The sequence below is a fragment of the Vulpes vulpes genome, chromosome 14 (assembly GCF_048418805.1).
Source record: "Vulpes vulpes isolate BD-2025 chromosome 14, VulVul3, whole genome shotgun sequence".
Classification (NCBI taxonomy): Eukaryota; Metazoa; Chordata; class Mammalia; order Carnivora; family Canidae; genus Vulpes; species Vulpes vulpes.
The window spans coordinates 987,139-1,007,271 of NC_132793.1; the positions used below are offsets into that span (position 1 = coordinate 987,139).

Below are 20,133 nucleotides of genomic sequence, written 5' to 3' on the forward strand. Positions count from 1 at the left end.
CACACGGGCTCTGCTGAAATACGCCTCCGAGGAAGGTGCTTTAGCCATGCATCGTAAGCAGTTAAGATCTGTGACCTTCAGAATGATTCCTCCGTTTATCCTGCAAATATTTATTGCCTCCTGTGTGCTAACCACCCTGGCTGTGACAGCAATCTGGAAGGCCTTCCTGGTCCCAGAGACAAGTGCAATGGGGGCTTGTGGGGACGTCCCAGCTCCTTCACCTGGGATTGGTGGGGATGCGTGTACGTCTCCAGGACTACCCCACAGTATTTCTGTTTTAAATACAGCAAAGGTATCTCAGAAGTGTCCCCTGGGAAGGCCTGCCCCAGGCTCTGTTGTGAAACTTCCTGCCAAATGCATGTTCTAGGCACCCTGGTTTCTAGCATGACTGCGTTCTTGCACACTTTTAACAACAAGTTTGGGAATAACGTAGATCTTCTCATTTTCCACCAAGAGCTGTCCCTTGTTAGTATTTGATTAAATTCAGGTTGTTCCAAGCAAAGTTAGTTCTGTACTGATAGGGAGAAAGGGCACCAAAAAAAGTGTAATTGGCTGCTCCCTCCTGCTCCTTCCTGCCCGCTGGTACCCACAGTAACTGATTTCTGTCAAAACAATGAAGCTCATAGCTGTGCGCATGTGTGAGCATCACAGTGGCTTGTTGAGGAAATGTGTCCTGGGGCTTGGAGGTGGCCCCACTCAGTGCTTCAGGTGGGCCTTGCTGCGGGTGAGCGGTTGGAGTGGGGACTTGGGCTCCCATTTTCAGTTGGCAGAGTGGCATTTTCAGGTCCTGCTGTTGACGCTGTAAGTCCTCCTCCCATCAGGTGTCTTAACTCACAAGGAGTCCATTCCAGAGCAGCTCAGAGACTGGTTTATTTTCTGCTTTGGTATATGTTTGCAAGTGTTCCGGGTTCTGGTTGTTGTAAGTTCTGTTGACGTGATAGATTTTACCTTTACATACTTGTCTAGTGATACTGGGGGATTTCCATTTATCTTGTAAATGGAAATGGAAATGGCTTAAGAGAGCAAAGATTGGATGTGTTTACAGGTTAGGCCAGATGACTGTTGTCCTTGGGTCCCTACAGTGGGACAGTGTCTCTCCTAGAGGCCTGATTACTGTGCCTGGCAGACTCAGGAAGCGCGTTAAGTAAGAAGGCTTTTTTCCTAAATGGAGTTTCTCCCTTGTGTTTCTTTCTTGGGCAGTGGGGTTTCTTAACAGTGGATGTTTAACATTCCTCTCTTTGTGGTTAGTATCGAATGATGAGTGCTAATTCCATTACAAAGGCTCTGTGGTTTACAGTTGATAGAAGAGGGATCAAAACATGGTCTGACTTGAGCTCACTTGGTCTAGGTGCTCACACTACTGGAAAAGAGTTTCACTTGCTCAGACCTCATTATTTGAGGAGTAATTTTTAGGGTAAGTTGTTATGTGAAATTGGAGAGGTAATTGTGTGTTTTTTAATAAAAATGTTTGTAGTCATGGCTATAAAATATGCTTAATCGGTAGGTTATCTGGTGTGCTATTTGTAAAGCAGATGTATCTCTCTGGGTATCAAACTCAGATGCTGTGGTTTTGCTTTTCATATGCTGGTATACAGAGTTTTAAGTGGTATTTAATACACTTCTATAAGAAAGTTTGTGAGGTTTTTCTCCCCAGTGAGGAGACAGCTTTATTCTTTGTTAGGTTACAAACATGTATACAGAAAACTGAAACAATATGAGAAAAACAAAGCAGACACTCCAGAAATGGTCCCATTCAGAAGCTCACGTCACGGCTCCTCCCCTGTTCGTGAACATGGGTGTGTGTGTGTGTGTGGCAGGACGTATTTAGGGAGTGTGGTCCCTGTGCAGGGCTGACTTGTGACCTGTGCTCTTCACTCATGTGTAGGACTGCTTCCGTGGCAGTGGCTCTGTGGTTCATCCTTTAATTGCAGTCTTAAAGAATTCCATTTTGTGGATATCCTTAATTCCCCCTCCACCTCCTCAAACCAGTGTCTGGATGATGGACATTGGTTTGTGTCCCTTTGTTTTTGTTTTTTTTTTTTTAAAGTCTGGCTGGGAGCACCCTTACAAATGCACCTGCTCTGGCCCCGTGCCAAGTGCATAAGGGGATCTTGGTAAATATTTGCCAAATATTACTCTCTTAAGAAGGCCTGTTTCCCCAAATGCACACCAACACGGACATTGTCATTTTAACAGATGACATTGATCGCTTACTGCATGCTTGCTGTGTGTGAGCGCTGACACTTGACACGGTGTAGTCTCACATAGCCTTTTAGGAAGCTGGGAGCTCACAGTTGTCCACAGCCCGTGAGGAAGCACACTTGTTCAGCCTGTCTGCCTGTTAGGTTTGCAGCTGGGGTTGAAGCCAGGAACATCCTGATGGAAAGCCTGTGTTCTTGTCATCAACTGCTGTGCTGCCCCTTGAGCCTCCCAACCTCAATCTGCTTAGCCAAACTACCCCACTTATACCTGGGGGCTGCCGTGGGCAGGACTGGGACTCCCAGCCAGATACCCCAGCACCCCGTGGAGACAACAGGGCTATTGGACACTAGTTGTGGACTCTGGGTTTGTCAGATTGTGGTTTATACAGTCTTTCCACAGCATGGGGGTCCTTAGTAGTAAGAGAGCCTTCCTCCGCCCTCCTCACATGTGTAGGCTTCACTGTCAGGTGAAATACTGTGACTTGTGGTCCTGACAGCACCACTCATGAAGCAGGTGCTTGGGAGACAGGGCCTCTCTATCTTCTCCAGACCACGTTGTCTTTGAGTTCAGGTGGTAGTCACTGTGTGAGCCTACCGTTTCGTAATTGGAAATAAGCATCTTCTCTGTAGTTGCTTGAAACTGTGGTTGAGGAAGGGCAGGGGCAAGGTGTGGAGGAGTCTGTCTGGCACTACAGCAGCACTGCCGCCGCTTGATCTTCCGGCGGGCGGGGGGGGGGGGGGGGGGGGGAGCAGCACTGCTTTTGCCCTATCCTGTAAAGTTACCTGGGCACTCAAGAGCCTCTTGGTCACCTGCGGTTACTGGGAGCATTGCAGAGCTTTTGTTGATGTCATTCTGTCTTCTTGTTTACGGTGCTTGGCATGAAAGTGGAGGTATCTCAATTTATTTGTTCATTTTTAAGTAATAAAACCATGCATGTTAACATGAATAACGTGGTGTAGAAACTGTCTTCTAAGACAAAAGCAGTGATAGAGGTAGCATTGTTTTATTATTTTTAATAAATCTCTGACTTCTGGCTTAACTGACAACATCTGAATTCTCACATCTGCACACAGACTATGGTAACATTGCTGTCACTTAGCTTCTGGAAAGCTCTACGGTGTACTACTATGAGTGGCCAGCGAGAGAGGCATACGCTGTCTTTTGTGTTTGTGCAGATAATTTGACTTGGGGACCTCCTGAAAGGCCTGTGGGCCATACATTGAGAACGTCTGCTCTAATTATGATTAGAAATGCCTCTGCTGTTAAGAAATGAAAACTTTACAAGATAGTTGACTCTGTAAGCTTTAACACCTGGGGTAATGGGTTACTCTTAGGAGGATAGACAATGTCTCTGAGTTTTTTCTATTGGCTCAGCCATGTGTTTGCTTTTTGCAAAGACTTGGTGTTCCAGTGCACACCTCTTCCTCCAAGTAGACCACCTGAAAGGAAGTGAGAGGCCCATTGCGTGGCCAGGGTGCTGGCTGGGTGGGAGGACCCTACGACCTCTTTTGGCCTTAGGCCATATGGGCCTGACTACAGTCTTAGTGTGTAAGTGGCCCTTTGCATGGATTGTAGGATGCCCTTTCATTGTGCCTGGATTTTCACTAGATCCTTAATTCCTGTTGCAGTAAAAATGGGGGTGAGAGTGGCCTATATTGGCTATGGAATGATCCAGTCTTGTGTTGTGAACCCAGGAAACCACAACAGGGTGCAGGGTCCTGAAGTGATGCCCCCTCTTGGTGCCAGAAGGGAGTGCCAGCCAGCCACCCACATACACAATTGGGACCCAAACAGACCACTGTGGATATAAAAACAATAGGGTGGCCAGTTAGGCAGGGGGGTCCTCCCTGGAAGGTCCAGGGTTCTTAATAGCTACAGGACCTAGAAACCCACCTCGAGGGGAAACAGCTCCCAAAGTGCTTAGCAGGGATGACTGGCACTGAAATGTCACACTGTCCTGGGAAGTGACTTATGCTGCCCTCATCCCCTCTGTAAACATACATAGACCTCTCCCTCTTCCCCTCTCTGTTGGGGAAGGAGGGGAGGACACTCCCATCTGGGAACCCATTCCAGGGTCATTCTTGGGCTTTTAGGAGTAGCCAAGCTTGCCCCATGTGGCAGATTCTTTTAATGAGTGCAAGACCCTGTACAAATCAAAGGATCGCTGAGAGCCAGATGGTGGCCTTATCTTGGGAGTACCAGTCCCCTACGATGTAGGATTCCTACAGTCCCTTGCAGTGTTTGAGACTGTGTTTTTGTTCATAAATACGAAGGGAGCAGTTTGCTTGGGCTGCTTTAACAAAAGATCACAGACTGGGGGGCTGATTTCTTTCTTCCAGCTCTGGAGGCACACGATCAGGGTGCTGGTATGGTCAGGCCCTAGTGAGGTGTCTTCAGGGTTGCAGGGGGCAGGGCAGCTCTCTGGGGGCTCTTTTTTTTTAATGGCATAAATCCCATTCATGAGGGCTCCAACTTTATGACCTGAGCACCTCCCAGAGGCCCCATCTCCTAGTAATGTCACCGTGGGACTAGGTTTCAACGTGAATTTTGGGAGCTGGGGGCACAAAATGCAGACCATGGCCGAAGCCCCTCCGCAGCATGAAACAGAACAGTGAAAGCCTCATTTCCTTCTCCATCACTTTGGTAGATGTAACGCAGCTGTTTGGGCTCTTGACGCTTACGTAGAGTTGCCCACCAAGGTCATGCCTGTGTTCTGCAACAGAAACTGAGTAGAGAGAAATCAGTGCCCCTTGCTCACCCGTGCTGAGCTGCAGGCCCAGCTTGACACCAGGGCCTGGCTGGGGCATCAGTCCCCAAGAGGCTTTCAAGTAGCAGCTTTTGCTTTTTGTCTCCATATACATGTAAAAGCAGAGCTTCCAATTTTCTTAAAATTTAAGAAATTTTAAACAGGGTTGTTTTTAGATTTTCTGTTGATCTCTTGAGAAACTTAACTGTGTTGGGGACACCTTAACTTGATCAGAAGAATTTTAATAATAACAGTGCTTTTTGGTAGAAGCAAAACTTTGAATTAATCAAGTCCGGTTCTGTGTAGATGTTCAAATAAACAAAAATTGGATTTCTTAGTTTACTTTGTGGGCCCAAACCTGTCTTCTGTCCATGGCCAGAACACAGGGTGAGGGGGTGTTTGCTGCTGCAGACCTTTGGGGTCCGTGAGGAGAGGCAGAGTTGCTCTCGAAGCCACCATCTCCATGCTGGCCGTGGCCGCTGCTAACAGTTGGACAGCTTGGGTGCTTTGGGGGCTGCTGCGTCGTTTGTAACTGCGGCTGGGGCTCGTTGGGGGTGGTTCTAGTAATGACTGGATTGCAGAAGAGTCTTCAGTTAGGGGGAAATTTTCTTTTTTAGTCGTTTGAAGAATTTCCCATCCTCTCAACCTTTTATCCACAAGGAAGGATTAGTTGTGAGGCACAGGGTCACAACTGTGCCTAAGTACAAAATGAAAACTTTGGTTTGTCCGAATTTCATCAGAAATAATGAGGCTTTGTTGTAACGTGTGTAATTTCTGGTGGCAGGTTAAAATTATTTCAAGATTAAAATTTTTCTTTTTGGAAATGGCGGGAGGGGTAATGAGGTTTGGAAAAAGTGTTTGGCTCCCTGCTGGGGGCCCTAGCTGTGTTCTAATTGTCTTGCTGTGGAAATAGGAGCTTCATGTGGTCACGCAGCCTAGCATCTTAGAGAAGTTGCTCTGAAGTTTATAGAGAAGCAGAGGTCTTTCAGCGGGTGCCTTGCCATCACTCCCGTGTGCATGTGTCCTGGAAGCTGCACCCTCAGATTTATAACGGTCTACAGTCCTGCATCACTGATACGGACTGCTGGTTTTGAGTTTTGATTTTTAAGTAATGTATTACATTTTGGGAGGGTATTTTGGGTTCTGTTTTTAAGAAACCACATCTGGCAGCTTAACATTTTGAAGTTGGAGAATCCAAAGGGAGAATTTAGTGGTTTCAGAATTCTGTGGAAGGAATGCTTGGCCCCTTTGAGTCCAAAGTGCAGAGTTCCAAAGTATTGTTGCTTTGCACATATCCAAGGTGTACTTAACTAATAGTGTAATGAAGTTCTCACAGTGTGTTTCCTGGATTCCTGGGGGTATCACAGCTCTGCATGGTGACAGTGGCACCGTCAGCCTTCTCACTGAATGGACATCTGCACTGGCATACAGAAGCCAGTCTGGACAGTGGCATATCACAGTACGGTGTGCAGTCTGCTGCTGAGCATCAGTAGGTCACCTAAGATGTGCTGTTTCCACCCTCCACCCCTAAGAATGTCCTTGAAGAGGCAGCAGAGCCTGTTCATTCAGGTGAACCTCACCACTCCAGGGTCCCGCCCCATCCCTTTAAATTCCCTGTAATGAAATGGCAAGTACCTCTAAAGCACTTCTGTACCCCAAAGCAGGGTGGCTTGCCAGGGGGAGCCCTGTGGCAGACTGGCCACCCTTTCATGGACACCGCCCCCCCCCCCCCCCCCCCCCCCCCCCCCCGTCATGCAGTAAAGAATGGACGGGCTCCAGTTTTCTTTCTTTCTTTTTTTTTTTTTTTTTTTTTTTTTAAGATTTTATCTATTCATTCATGAGAGACACAGAAGCAGAGACACAGGGAGAGGGAGACGCAGGCTCCCCTCGGGGAGCCCGATGTGAGACTCCATCCCGGGTCTCCAGGATCACGCCCTGGGCTGAAGGCAGCGCTAAACCGCTGAGCCACCCGGGTGCCCCAAGGTTCCAGTTTTCAGACCCAGTATCTGGCAGGCATTTTCTCAGAGAGGAATGCACGTGAGTCCCAAGGAAAGCAACTGACGATATTTGTTGCTAATGATAAAATTTGAGCTTTTAAGTAAGAATTACGATTTTGTAGAGCTTGTATCTGCCATCACGAGCTTGATGGCTTACCAGGAATTAGACTTCAGGAGGTGGGTGCTGCATTAACAACTGTGTGTCAAAAACAAAAACAAAAACAAAAACAAAACAAAACAACTGTGTGTCTTCTGTGTTGTGATGAAGTGTGCTGACACGTGGAGTCTGCGTAAGTCAGTAAAGCAGGGTTTTCCACGTGACCAACATAACGCGGGTACAGTGATGGGTTCCGAGTGTGTGCCTGACAGATCCGTGACTTCCCTGTAGGAAAGCATGGTTTCAGAGGTCTCGGGCTCCACGGTGCAGCTGTCCTTAGGAAACTAGTCCTTGTCAAATTTCATCATGAGGTCAAAGAGCATCCACAATTACCTGAAGATGTTCTCAAATTTAATTTTGGAAATATTGATATATTCCACATAAACAGAAGCCTTTTGGAGCCCTCTGTTTCTAAGACTGTAAAGGGGCCCCCGAGAGCAGAGTGTTTGAAGAACTAGCTGCCTGTTCCTAAATTGCTCCGTGGCCATTTGTTCATGCCGTGAGCAGAGCAGTTGGGAGGCTCTGGTTTGTGCGGTGCATCTTCACATGTGAACTTCCACAGTGTTCGTGCAACTTCTGGTTAGTGGGAAATGGAGCACTTTGCGGCTGAGAAGAAATACTGCACTTAGAAATGAAGAAAGATAAATTTACGTTATTTCAGTGCATTCATCGCTTGTAGATTGTTCTCATTTTCCCAGTTTCAGGGATGCCCACCTTCCTCTGCCTTCCTGGGGAAAGTGCTTATTACATACATGATATGATTACAGGTTTGGCTGTATCCTTCCTGCCGTGCACTGTGTGGTGTAGAACCACATACTACATTCAAGTGGTGTTAGGGATTAGACATGATTTTTTTTGTTCTTTTGTCTTGATATACACACTTTTGTTTCATGTGCCGAAATTTTTATTAGAATTTCTGTGTTGAAATTATCAAAACATCATTTTTGCAAAGAAAAAGACAAGGTAAATGAATCCGTTATCTAAAATGATTGGTTGTATTTTGAATGTACTGCATGTCATCCCATTCACAGAAATAACTATATTTTCCTTTTTTATTTTTTATTTTTATTTTTTAAGATTTTATTTATTTATTCATGAGAAAGAGAGAGAGGCAGAGACACAGACAGAGGGAGAAGCAGGCCCCATGCAGGGAGCCTGATGTGGGACTCGATCCGGGACTCCAGGATCACACCCTGGGCTGAAGGCAATTGTTAAACCGCTGAGCCACCCAGGGATCCCTATTTTCCTTTTTTAATTGATTATTCAGAACTCAAATCCAGAAACATGTTTCTTTTTCAGATTAAAGTGTATTTAAATTTGCATTCCTTAAGTACATTTTAATTTCTTTGCCTTTATAAATGCTCGGTGTTGCAAAATATTAAAAGTAAAGTTTATTTCTAGTTTCTTTTGAGAAGTAAAGGTGTCTGAACTGTCCAGGCCTCAATTTGAGATGCGTTTGCCATATGTGAGAGATTTGGTGGCTGTGATGGTGGATTGCTAATCAGAGTGGAGTGGGCGCTGTCTCTTTAAGAGGAGAATCATCATAATGTTGTATTTGTTCTGGGGTCGCTAAGGAGACCCTACAAAGTAGTCCCCACTGGGCAGGCAGGTGAGCTGTGGGGCAGTGGAGGTTCAGAGCTCGTCTTGGGAGGGGGCACTGGTGACTGGAGTGTGAAATGTGTGAAAAGATTCACGATGAGGACTTAAACTGGAACAGAGGCTTGTTTGGTGTGTGTTTCAAGTAGGAATGGCGTTCTGCAAGAGAATAATCTAGGAGAACTGTTCTTTAAATTCATGTAGATGAGATGTAGCACATCGACGTTAAGTAATTATTAGTCTAGTCTTTCTTGAGCTTTAAAATGATGGTGTGTCTCCAGTATTAAGAATTTTTAAATACTTCTGTTCGTGGATTTTGTTCAGTCTTTTCATGTTTTATTTGTGTTTCTCTCTGTGTTTGGTTTTATCAAGCTGGGCCCTTATCAGAAGTAGGGTCCTAATTGAAAAGCAGCTGATAGATAACCAGTGACTGGTTTGGAAACCAGGGTACTGCTGAGGCCTCTGCATGGTTAGCAACAGCTTTCTCCCCGCTGCTGCGCAGTGGCCGGGCCTAGCTGCCTTCTGGTAGAGTGCGGTCCAGTGCCTTGCCTTCTGCACAAGCCCTTAGGGAAGGGGACAATGTTCTCTCCTTTTCTTCTCTCTCTCTTTTTTTCTTTTCTTTTTTTTTTTTTTTTGACTCCCTGAGTGGGTCATGTGATAACATATACTCAAAAAATTACTTGGAAAGTTTGAGGCTTTTTTTTTAATGTGGTTTTAGTTACAGTTATATCTATAAATGATTTCCCCCCCTTTTTTTTTCCTTAGGAGCTTACTCTACAGGAACGGTCTTGAGATGATCTTTGTTGTTACCTGTGAGCAGTGACGGACAACAGCTGTGTTCGTGGACCAAGCGATCTTATCTGTCAGGTGTTTGGACCTCCGGAAAAGTTGCCCAACCGAGCTTTTGGTGTTTGGGCAGGTAATGCAGCACCAGTGCTAACATCAGCAGCACAGTTTTCACTTAATAGGTTTGAAAATGTGTTCCTGTTTGTGAAGTGGCATTTTATATGAAGAACCAGTGTAACATTCATATTTATTTGAAATACTCTAAACTTTAGCCATAAGATGTTTAGACAAATGTTCAGCCACGTGCTGAGAATTTGACTCAGGACACTGTTTTATTTTTCCGTTGGCATTTTATTGGTACAAGTACCCGGCATCATATACTCCCTTTGGTAATAAGTGTGTTTTGTTCAGGAGAGTTCTTCCTGCAGAAAGCTTCAGGTGACCAGAAATGTGGTATGGTCCTTGGTGGCACACATGCTGATACCACAATTGCTCTCATAAGCTTCTGTGTGGCCCAGGAGCGAGCTGGCCATGTTCTAGGGTGACGGTTCTGTAGAGCTAGCAGGAAAGTGGGAAGGAACAGAACTTCGTGGAAAGTAAAGAAACAAATCTGTTTGCATGTGGTTTTGTATTTTATATCTTGAAGGTTTTCATATCCTATCACAGTCCTTCCCCTGTGATGGAAAATGGCATAAAGGCTGAGTCAGCATTAGCGTTTCAATGCGATTGAAGCCTGGATTGAAGTTTGGAAAAAATTTTCAAGGTATATATGATCTTTTTCAGATTTTCTCATTTGAAACAGGAACTGAGTTCATCATAAGCATGATACTTTAATAGTCTATCAGAAAGTGAGAAAAAATAAGTACACTTAACAGCTCCCTGTCATTATTTTCAAAAGTAGCCAACTTACCTCTTACTGCATAACAGCTACCCCCGGAGTGGGGGCTCAGGGATCTGGGCAGGGCTTACCTGGGCAAGGCTTAGCAGGGTGGCCCTTATCCCCACAAGATGTCCATGGGGGCTACTCAGCCCTTGCCTCACAGCAGGGCTGGGGGGGGGCGGGGTACCCTTCTCTCTAGCAGGATGGTTGGACCTCTTACATAGCAGCTCAGGGCTCCAGAGTCCAGTCCTGTTGCACACTAGGCCTCAAGACAGCCTGGCAGTTCATCCATCTGCTGTGCCCAGGGTGGTGGGAACGAGCACAAGGGTTGCTGAGCTCACCAGCTCTGCTCACTCCCTTGCACTGCTTGTGCTATTCATTGTTGGAAGGCTTCCCCGCTGCTTGTGTGGTGGAACCCTGTACTGAGCAGCTAGTGCTGGAGGGATGGGTTTGAGTTGCTAGCGGCAGTTGTGTACTGAATGTTAGATGTGTCTGTTGAGACTTCAGTCCAGAGTCTCCTCAGATCTTCTCCCATACTACCTTTTAGGACCCTTGATCAAGATAACTCGTTTGAATGGATACCTTCACTTTATCTAGGTAGAAAATTGTTTCATCAGTGTCTGTGCTCCCTCCTTTGTGTGAATTAAAAGCTGTGTGTACTTGGAGCTCAGAAATTTGTTATATTGGCAAAAAAAAAGGTCGCCTCATTAACATTGCTTGTGGTTTGGTTCCGTTTCACCATTAGATATGGATGAGAAAGGTGACCCAAGCAATGACGAAGTACCCAAGGCCATCAAACCCACCAGCAAAGAATTCAGGAAAACTTGGGGCTTTCGAAGAACCACCATTGCCAAGCGAGAGGGCGCTGGGGATGCTGAATTAGACTCTCTGGAGCAGCAGCCCCAGCAGCAGCAACAGAGTCTGTCCTTGCGACGCAGTGGGAGGCAGCCAAAGCGGACTGAGCGAGTGGAAGAATTTCTTACAACAGTCCGACGGAGAGGAAGGAAGAATGCAGCTGTCTCCCTTGAGGATTCCAGTGAACCAGCATCTTGTCCCGTCACAGATGTGGAGACAGCATCTGAAGGGAGTGTGGAGAGCACTTCTGAGGGGAAGGGCGGGCCCACGTCTGGCCCCACGGGTGATAAAGATCAACCAGCTGTCTCTGTAAAGGCCAAAGGAGGTGAGGACGAGGATGACACCTCTGACAGTGACAGTGATGGGTTGACTTTGAAAGAACTTCAGAACCGCCTGCGAAGACAGCGGGAACAAGAGGCGGCCGACAGACCCAAGAGCCTCCAGAGCCGCCTGAGGAAGAAGCGCCGGGAGCAGGATCCCACGCAGACTGTGGATGTGGAGGCGGGTGACGCCACAGAGAGCGTGCTGCCCTGCAAGCAGGAGCCCAAGGCTGAGCAGGGCACGGTGTCCCAGGCTGAGAAAGATGGCGGAGACAGGGAGCTGGAAGGGAAGGCTGCTCAGGGAATTGAAGGCGGAGACCCCGGGGATGTAGGCAGGCAGAAGCCTGAGTGTGAGGCCTATGAGCCCAATGCTCTATACTGCATATGTCGCCAGCCGCATAACAATAGGTAGGCCACAGAATGGGGGTGGGGTGGTGCTGATGGTCCCCAGCTTCCAGAGATATCCGCGGCATGAGGACAGTGAGGGAGATTTTTGTCCATTTTGAGGAAATGCATTCCAGAGCTGGGCTGCATGAGTAACTTGTTCACTTGGAAAGGATGAATGAGGTGTTGATTAAAAAAAAGTCACAGAAGAGTAGGGACTTCCTGTAGCCACACGGGGCTTCCCACTGCAGCAGTGGGGGGGGGGGGGGGGGTGGCCAGGAGGCAGCACAGGCTAGGGCTCTCCTGTTGTCCTGAGTGTCTCTTGCACAGCACCACCCTAAGCCGACAGGAGCACGTGTGGGCAGGCTGTGATTGGACTGCACCTAGAGCCTGTCTGACTGGATGCTGGGTGGTATTGGGGAGCTACCACCTGGGGTGTTCAGTGGGCTGGAGGTGTGCAGATCTCTAGGCTAGAATGCCGTGAAGCCTGCAGCTCACTCCAAATGCTTCTCAAAAAAAACCGGACACATAATTGTTTGCTGATAAAGTCAAGAGAAGGGCATATGGATATTCCTTATCTGTTCTCTTTCTCTGTTTTGCTTTATTTCATAATAGGGTGTTAAGATCAATACAGCTTTTTAATACGCCTAAAATCGAGTGTTTATTGTATTTTCATTCCTAATGCCAGTATTTTTACCATTTTAGGTTTATGATTTGTTGTGACCGATGTGAAGAATGGTTTCACGGCGATTGTGTGGGCATCTCTGAGGCCCGGGGAAGACTCCTGGAAAGGAATGGCGAAGATTACATCTGCCCAAACTGCACCATTCTGCAGGTGCAGGACGAGACGAACTCAGAAAGCACAGAGCAGCAGGAGGCCAAGTGCGGGCCGGCAGACACAGATGGCACAGACTGCACAAGTATAGGAACAGTAGAGCAGAAGTCTAGCGAAGACCAAGGAATAAAGGGTAGAATTGAGAAGGCTGCAAACCCAAGTGGCAAGAAAAAGCTCAAGATATTCCAGCCTGTAAGTACTTGTCTGAGAGGTCACTGATAGAGGGTGACCTTGTAGGTCTCAGACTCCCATCAACAGAAAAGTCAAGACTTGAAGAGTTTCCTTTTTTTGGAACAGTTTAAGTTTTTTGCTGCAGGTGGCATTATGTTTGCTGCAGGCTGGGCTCTGGGTGCAGGTGATCCTCTGCATGTGGTTTCGTGGGCCTCCTGTGTTCTGTGCTCCTTGGGACACCACAAGGGACCTTTCTTTATTTAAATCTTAGCAGCCACATAGACTGTTAGTATCAAGCTAATATTTTCCTAAAATGAACTCATCTTTTAAAGTTAGTTTTTCCTTAAATATTCTTTTTGGAATCTCAGTTTTCACATACACGTATCAACAAAATTATTTTGAGTGCCTGAAGTAAACATGCACCTATTTCACCTGACCTCACCATTCTGAGAGGGCTGGTAGTCTTGTACCTGCCTCACTGTGAAAAACCAAGAGCCATGCTGGTGAGAGGGGTTGGCAGTGAGACCACTTCATCCCTGGTGTCCGAGGCACCTCGCATGGCGGCTGCTGGCATCACCCTCTGGAACAGCCTCAGGCACTCTGGTGCTCCCACCAGCTGGGTGTTAGTCCCCTTTGAGGCCGTGGTTCTTTGTCACATCTCTGGTGTGTCATTAGCTTCTGATGCTGAGGGACACTGCTACAGGCTCTTGTAAGCATGTTCCCCTAGCCCTTCCTGAGGCCCTAGATAACCTTGAATTGGAGGCCTGTCCTTCAGCAGGTGTTAGGTATACAGAAGGCTTGAGGGCTCTGGAAGCCTCAAGGTGGATGTGCTGTGAGGTCTGGACCATCTAAACATAGCCAGCCTGGAGAGGTCAGGACGTACTGTATGATAAATAGTAATGGTATTAACTGTGTCACATTTGGTTATTAAAGATTCACGGAGACATAAATTAGTGGGAAGAGTTACTTTAATTTCACATTTTTGTTTTTCATGTTTGAGGGTAGATAAGCTTAGATTCTATTCTTGGTCAAGCTTGGATTCTATGTAAAAAAAAAATAGTCTCAGAAAATCTAATTGAAGAGGTAAGATTTGGCTCAAGTACATTTGAGGGACACGTTCATGTGTGTTTTAGTCTTGGGACCATCAAAAAAAAAATACTTTAGCAATTGTTAACAGAAGCAGTAGGGTTAGGTCTTGTTAGATCCCTCTGGCTGCATAACAAGTGACCAAGTTTTAGCAGCTTCATACAGCAGGCATTTAAGCTCAGCTGCCATGGTCAGAAGCCTGGGCCTGGCTTAGCCAGGCCTTTGCAGGGGTCTTAAGAGACGGGACCCCTCTGCCAGTGTAGGCTGGGGTCTCATCAGAGGCTCAGTTGGGGAGGGACCCACCTCTGAAAGGTTCCAGTGGCTTTTGTGTGTGAATGTGCCCTGTGCCACGTCTGTGGCTCAGCAGTGCTAAAAGTCACTCACTGTTTGAGATTCACATTGAATGGGTGTTCCTGGATTCCATCTGGCAGCCTCACCCTCATGGAGGCCCCTCACAGGAGCCACTTGCTTCTTCAAAACCAGCAGTGGAGTCTTCTCTCTACTACAAGGCCCAGCCCCTCTTGTGACATTTTCTCTGGATGAAGCCAGACCCTTTCGATTGCTCAGAATCGTCTCATTTGGAACCTTAGTTACATCTGCAGAACTCCAATTTGCCCTTCAATGGAACCTTATTAATGGGTGTGAAACCCCATTTTGTTGGAAAGGCCCCAGAGCATGTGTGTCAGGGCAGAGTCCTAGGGCCCCCATCCAGTTCTGCCTGCCACAGGTGGTGTGAAGTGTAGTTACTGTGGGTGCCCTGCCTTAGGTTGGATCGAGTCGGGCACTTTTCAAGAAACAAAGATAATACTTTGTGTATTAAAAATGCTGTTAGCATCTCGTAAAATTAGCAAGCTCAGCACTACAAATAGAAATTTTACAAAGTGCTCTAACTGCTAAAATTGGTAAGTACGTTGTTTGAAGCCACATGTTTTGTTCTGCAGGTTGTGGAGGCTCCTGGTGCCTCAAAATGTATTGGCCCTGGGTGCTCTCACGTGGCGCAGCCTGACTCAGTTTACTGCAGCAATGACTGTATTCTAAAACATGCTGCGGCTACTATGAAATTTCTAAGTTCAGGTAAAGAACAAAAACCAAAACCTAAAGAAAAGACCAAGACGAAGCCAGAAAAGCTCATTCTTCCGAAATGTAGTGTTCAGGTAAGTTGATCGAGACCACCCATTTGAAATGGTTAAGTGTCTGCGTGTTGCAGGCAGGCACAGTTGATGGGTTTGTGATGCGTGGGGGACATCAGGCACAGGCGGAGTACCAGTGGGATCAGCTGACTCATCCTCCAGCCTTCACGATTTCCCTGTTACACACAAGCATATATTCTCCCTCTCGCAGAGGGAGTCATTAGCAATGGCCGCAGTGATGCAGGTGCAGGAGGGAACTGAGCCTTCCATCCGGGACCTGACAGTCTTGGGAGAAGAGCTGGGGTTTGTCGGAATCTCTGTGGCATTTAGACTCCAGCAGTTGGAGGTGGGAAGTGGGTGTGTCTTGTTTCAAGACCTAGCTCTCGGAATTGTCTCTCTCCTGTGCTGTGTGTGATTCGAGAAGAGTCCTGGGTGCTTAGGAATCACAGGCCCTTGCTGGACCCTCGAAGCCCTCGCCAGGAGTGGCTCAGGTCAGCATGGTGTATTGTGGCCCTCATTATATCTGTGATGAACAAGGCATAAGTAGTGCCTTTGGGGGAATTCTCTCAATGTTTTTCAACACTTGTTTGGCCTTTAGGTGGTATAGTTTTTCAGACCGGTGATTGTGAGTTTGGGGAACCCCAGAGCAGTGCTTGCTGCTGTGCAGAGTACCATGGTGACCATGCCAGGCACCTGGCAGAGGAGGTGGGACACCGCTTTCCTCTGGTCTCCCAGTGTCCACAGCGTTCACCCAGTACACTGTCACCCAGGTCCTCGTTTGTGTCTGTCCCTCCATGGGGACCTTCAGATTACTCAGATGTGCTAGTGTAGCCCAGCCCTGCTGCTCAGCAGATGCAGAGCCCCCGGTGAGGGTGGTGAGGGGCTTCGAAAGACCCCAACTGTAGAGCATATCATGACCTTTGTTGCAAAACAGGATGAGCAAAGGCTCCTCTCTGACCTCCTTAATGATTAGGGTTTTGCTGGTTATCCAGGCAGGCATTAGAATCTCTTCTCTGCACAAAAGACCAGCTCCAGACAAGAAAGAAAACACCGTGAAGAGGGCGACGATGGCCCCAACGAGGAGCGAGGTCCTCGCGAAGGAAGCAACCAGTGAAGGCACGCCGTCCTGGGCGAGCGACCACAATTACAATGCAGTAAAGCCAGAACAGACTGCTGCCCTCTGGCCACCACTGTTGTATAAATGTATGTATCACCTAGGGGTAGTGTCTGGAACCCTCTTGGTCTTTCTGGACAGCTGTCACATGGGCCTGTCCAGGACCAGGAGCTTTAGCCATGGTTAGTGCTGCAGCTGTAAAGACGGAAGCAGATGCCCGAGCCCTGTGAACCTCCTCAGTCTGTCGGCCCTTCCTGTCCATACACACCTCAAAACGCTGTACAAACCTCATTGCTAAATGTCTCACCTGGCACCTAATGTGTTTAATCTCTTTAATTTTCACTGTCGGGCTCCGGTAAGTATCTCTGGTCTTCGGCGAGGTTGTGCTGGGTAGGTGTGCTCCTGGCACCCAGACTCTGGCCTGTCTCAGCCCTGCTGGCTTAGGAGTCTGTCCACCTTGTCTATTCTCTGCACTGGGAGGGCTCACCTTCCTCTCGTGGGAATCCACTTCTGCAGGTACTGTTGCACCTGATACTCAAGTGTGATTTTCAGGAGTTAAATTATTTTTGATCCAACAGGAATTTTTTTCGTGTGTGACGCAAATACTACACACACACACACACACACACACACACACACATTCAAGTGCCAAAAGCTGTTTACCACTGCTGCATATGCTCCAAGGTAAGTGAGTGTGACCTTCTGGCCCTTGGAGCAGTGCCCTCAACTGAAGGGAGAGTGCCAGCAGCACCCAGGACCTGACTCTCTCTCCTGGAGGCCTGTACTGTCGGATCAGACCATCCCCACCTCCACCCCTGATGGTTCCGATAGCTGCATGAGGCCCTGGTCTTTTCTCTCCATTCTGGCTTCTCAGCCAAGCACTCCTAAATTAAGTTTTGAAAATTTAAATTGATCCATAGGGCACATCCTACTCTATTATTAAGATTTTCTTTTCTTTTCTTTTAATATTTATTCGTGAGAGAGGCAGAGGGAGAAGCAGGCTCCCGGGAGCGAGCCCATGCGGGATCACGACCTGAGCCAGAGGCAGACGTTCAGCCGTTGAGCCTCAGCGCCCAGGCATCCCTATTTTCATTCAGTTTTAATTTATATGTGTTTTATGTTGTTTGTACCTTTTACGAAAGTACCAAAAAATTAAGTAGTTTTAAATTCCCAGACTATAAGTGTGTGCTGCTTATTCCTGCAGCTGGATGCTCCCACGGGTCCATGCTACAGCTGATGGGGTTGGGAAAGTGTGTAGCTGCTCACTTTGAGAATGTAAGTGTCCCGAGGCTTGTGGAATGGAGTCTTAAGTAAATTGCAAGGCAGTTCTAGGTGGGTAGGGGTGGGGGAGGTTAGGGGTGAGCTGCTCAATCACAGGTTAATTGATTGCTGTATTAAAATAAGTCCCTGATACACCTTAGGTGGTTTGAGGTAATTCCATGCTAACAACATATTTCAAATCTTAAACGAAGTAGCACGTTTACGGAGGTCATGCACATACCTGGAAGTAAGCATCATGGACCAGTGAACACTCAGGGAGCAGTCGCTTTGGAATATGGTGCTCCGGAGTTCTGAGTTGGTCATAGGCACATAACAATAAAAGGAAGCGGGGTCAGGAAGCCCAGAAGCCCTGGGTGGCTGGCTTCAGTACAGCTCCCATCCCTACCATCCAGACTTGGAAAGCTGCCTCGAGGCTCCCAGGGTGCTCCCAGTGTGAACAGGGAGGGTGAGGGTGGGGGAAGACGAGGGGAGCACTCAGGGTAGGGAGGCCCGGAAGGAGGCTTGCTTCTGCTCCTCCTCACCTCTGCTGCTTTTTCTGCACATCAGCTCACTAGCTTGACCTGCTGCAGGTGGGACAGAGAAGTGTCTGATGGTCCTTTTCAGCACATGTACATCTCAGAATTAAAGCTGATGGATATCCACAATTATAGCATGCATAAGGGACATATTTTTAAGCTAGTTGCTTCTGATCCTTTTTTGTTATCCCAGAAGTGTCATCTTCCGGTCACTGGTAAAATACCCGACTTCAGCTTCGGTGAGTAGCAGTTGTGTCTCTGCCTCTCCCCCGAACCATCACCTCACAGCGGGGATGTCAGGCAGCACGCACACATGCAGCAGAACCCTACATGCCACAAGGATCCCCTCCTGCCTTTCTGGCTGGCTGCAGCGCATGCTCCTCTGGGTTGGGCTAGGTTTGGGATACAGCTGGTGTTGGGACAGGTGTTAGGAGGAACCGTTCCCACGTTTTGACTTTGGTGCATATCAGGTCTGTGGGGAGATCCCCATTCAGCCCATAGTGGGAGTGCCACTGCCCAGGAGGTGTCCTGGGCCATTCCGTTCCCCACCCCCACCCCCAGGCCCCTGCTACTGACCCTGGGTTGTGGGTAGGGAGAGCTGTCCTGTGAACAGGGTGTGAGGGGACCTCCCATCAAACAGGCAGGGATTTGGCAGCCTTTCTGCTTCTCCCCACGGAAGGATCAGCAGAGATGCTTTGCGTTCTCCAGGTGATGAAGTTCACATATCATTCTCCCTAGTTTTTAACTTTCTGAGGATTTCTGTATGGTTCCTTTTCACATAGAGAAGTAACTGCTGCTTCACTGCTTCCTTAAATCATGACATTCCTGTTTTGATAACTATTTTTTTCTCTTCTTTTTCACTATTGGGTCAACCTCCCGTTGTCAAAGCATGAAGAGGGCTGAAAACTTTTCTAAAATGTCCCTGATTGATTAGCATTTGGATGTGGAATTCTAATATTCATAGGCACAATTCCTGGTATCTGGGACCCCCAAATGGCTTATTAGGGGACTAAAAACACTGGGATTCTGAACAGATTTTGACTGGATATGTGATTTCTACAGTTTCATCTAGCTTTGAGAATAGAATGGAAAACCATAACCATCTCTGTACACCGAGACTCAGATTTGTTAAAGCAACCTGACGCAGATAGAAACATTTCCCCTATTAAGTTCATGGGCACACCACACAGATGGTCCACCTGCTTGTGAAATGGAGCAAGGAGAACACGGATTGTCGCGAGGATAACTAGTGGTGTGGGCTCCAGAGGCACACTTCAGAAGCCCTGAGCAGAAACCAGTTTCCTTATAATAAATATTTGGGGGATATTAGGGCCCAAGAATATATCGTAGAAATGTAAATCCTTGAGAGTGGGTAGTCGTGAGTTTTATCAGTTATGTGAGCCATTTTTAATCCATCTATTCCAGAATTGTCATTGGCAATAAAATGGTTGGGGACAAATCATACCTGGTATATCTGAACCAAGGTTCTCCCCCTAGTTAGAGGAAAATCCAAAACTTGGACTGATAAGGGATTTAACTTGACAACTCTATGCTATCCCTAATGTCTGGAATTCCCTTGGTTCTCAGTGGTATTCTTTTGGTATTTCAGACTTTTACTATTTACAAGCTTAAGAAACAGCTACCTTGAGAAAATAAGGTCAAGGAAAGGTTTCACGTGTACATGAACTTGAACATTGGAGTTAAAGCTACAAGTAGTACCCAGTGCTGCCTCCTTAGTTGTACGGCAGCCACTGGAACTTTCCAGCAGGATTGGCTTCACTCCACCTGCCCTCCGTTGAACTTCGTATGACCTTGGGGAGCTGTGGGTCAACTGGTGCCTAAAGTGGGAAACTACAGGGACGTCCCTTTGGTGGCATCAGTGTTCTAGAGTCCATGGTTCCCTCAACGATGCCGCTGTGAGCCCTCCAATACGGCACAGGAGTTTCAGGGGCATTTGCATCAAGTCCTGATTCTAAGTGTGTGATGCGTCCCCGTGCAAATAGCTATATTCTTTGCTTCTGTAAACCAAAGAAGTGCTGAAGTGAAGGCTGGGCCCTCCTCTAGTGGCAAGAACCTGG

At 47.3% G+C, this 20,133-nt stretch overlaps 1 protein-coding gene across 2 annotated transcripts in view; it reads left to right on the forward strand.

Moving 5' to 3' along the window:
* DIDO1 (death inducer-obliterator 1) overlaps window positions 1-20,133 on the forward strand; it is a 48,747-nt gene that overhangs the window by 6,672 nt on the left and 21,942 nt on the right. For both annotated transcript variants that reach the window (XM_072735398.1, XM_072735399.1), the window contains exons 2-7: window positions 9,464-9,617; window positions 10,131-10,247; window positions 11,110-11,947; window positions 12,629-12,950; window positions 14,957-15,169; window positions 16,138-16,348. In XM_072735398.1, coding sequence (XP_072591499.1) covers window positions 10,205-10,247; window positions 11,110-11,947; window positions 12,629-12,950; window positions 14,957-15,169; window positions 16,138-16,348 — 1,627 coding nt within the window. In that variant the 5' untranslated portion in view covers window positions 9,464-9,617; window positions 10,131-10,204. The remainder of the gene's footprint in view (window positions 1-9,463; window positions 9,618-10,130; window positions 10,248-11,109; window positions 11,948-12,628; window positions 12,951-14,956; window positions 15,170-16,137; window positions 16,349-20,133) is intronic.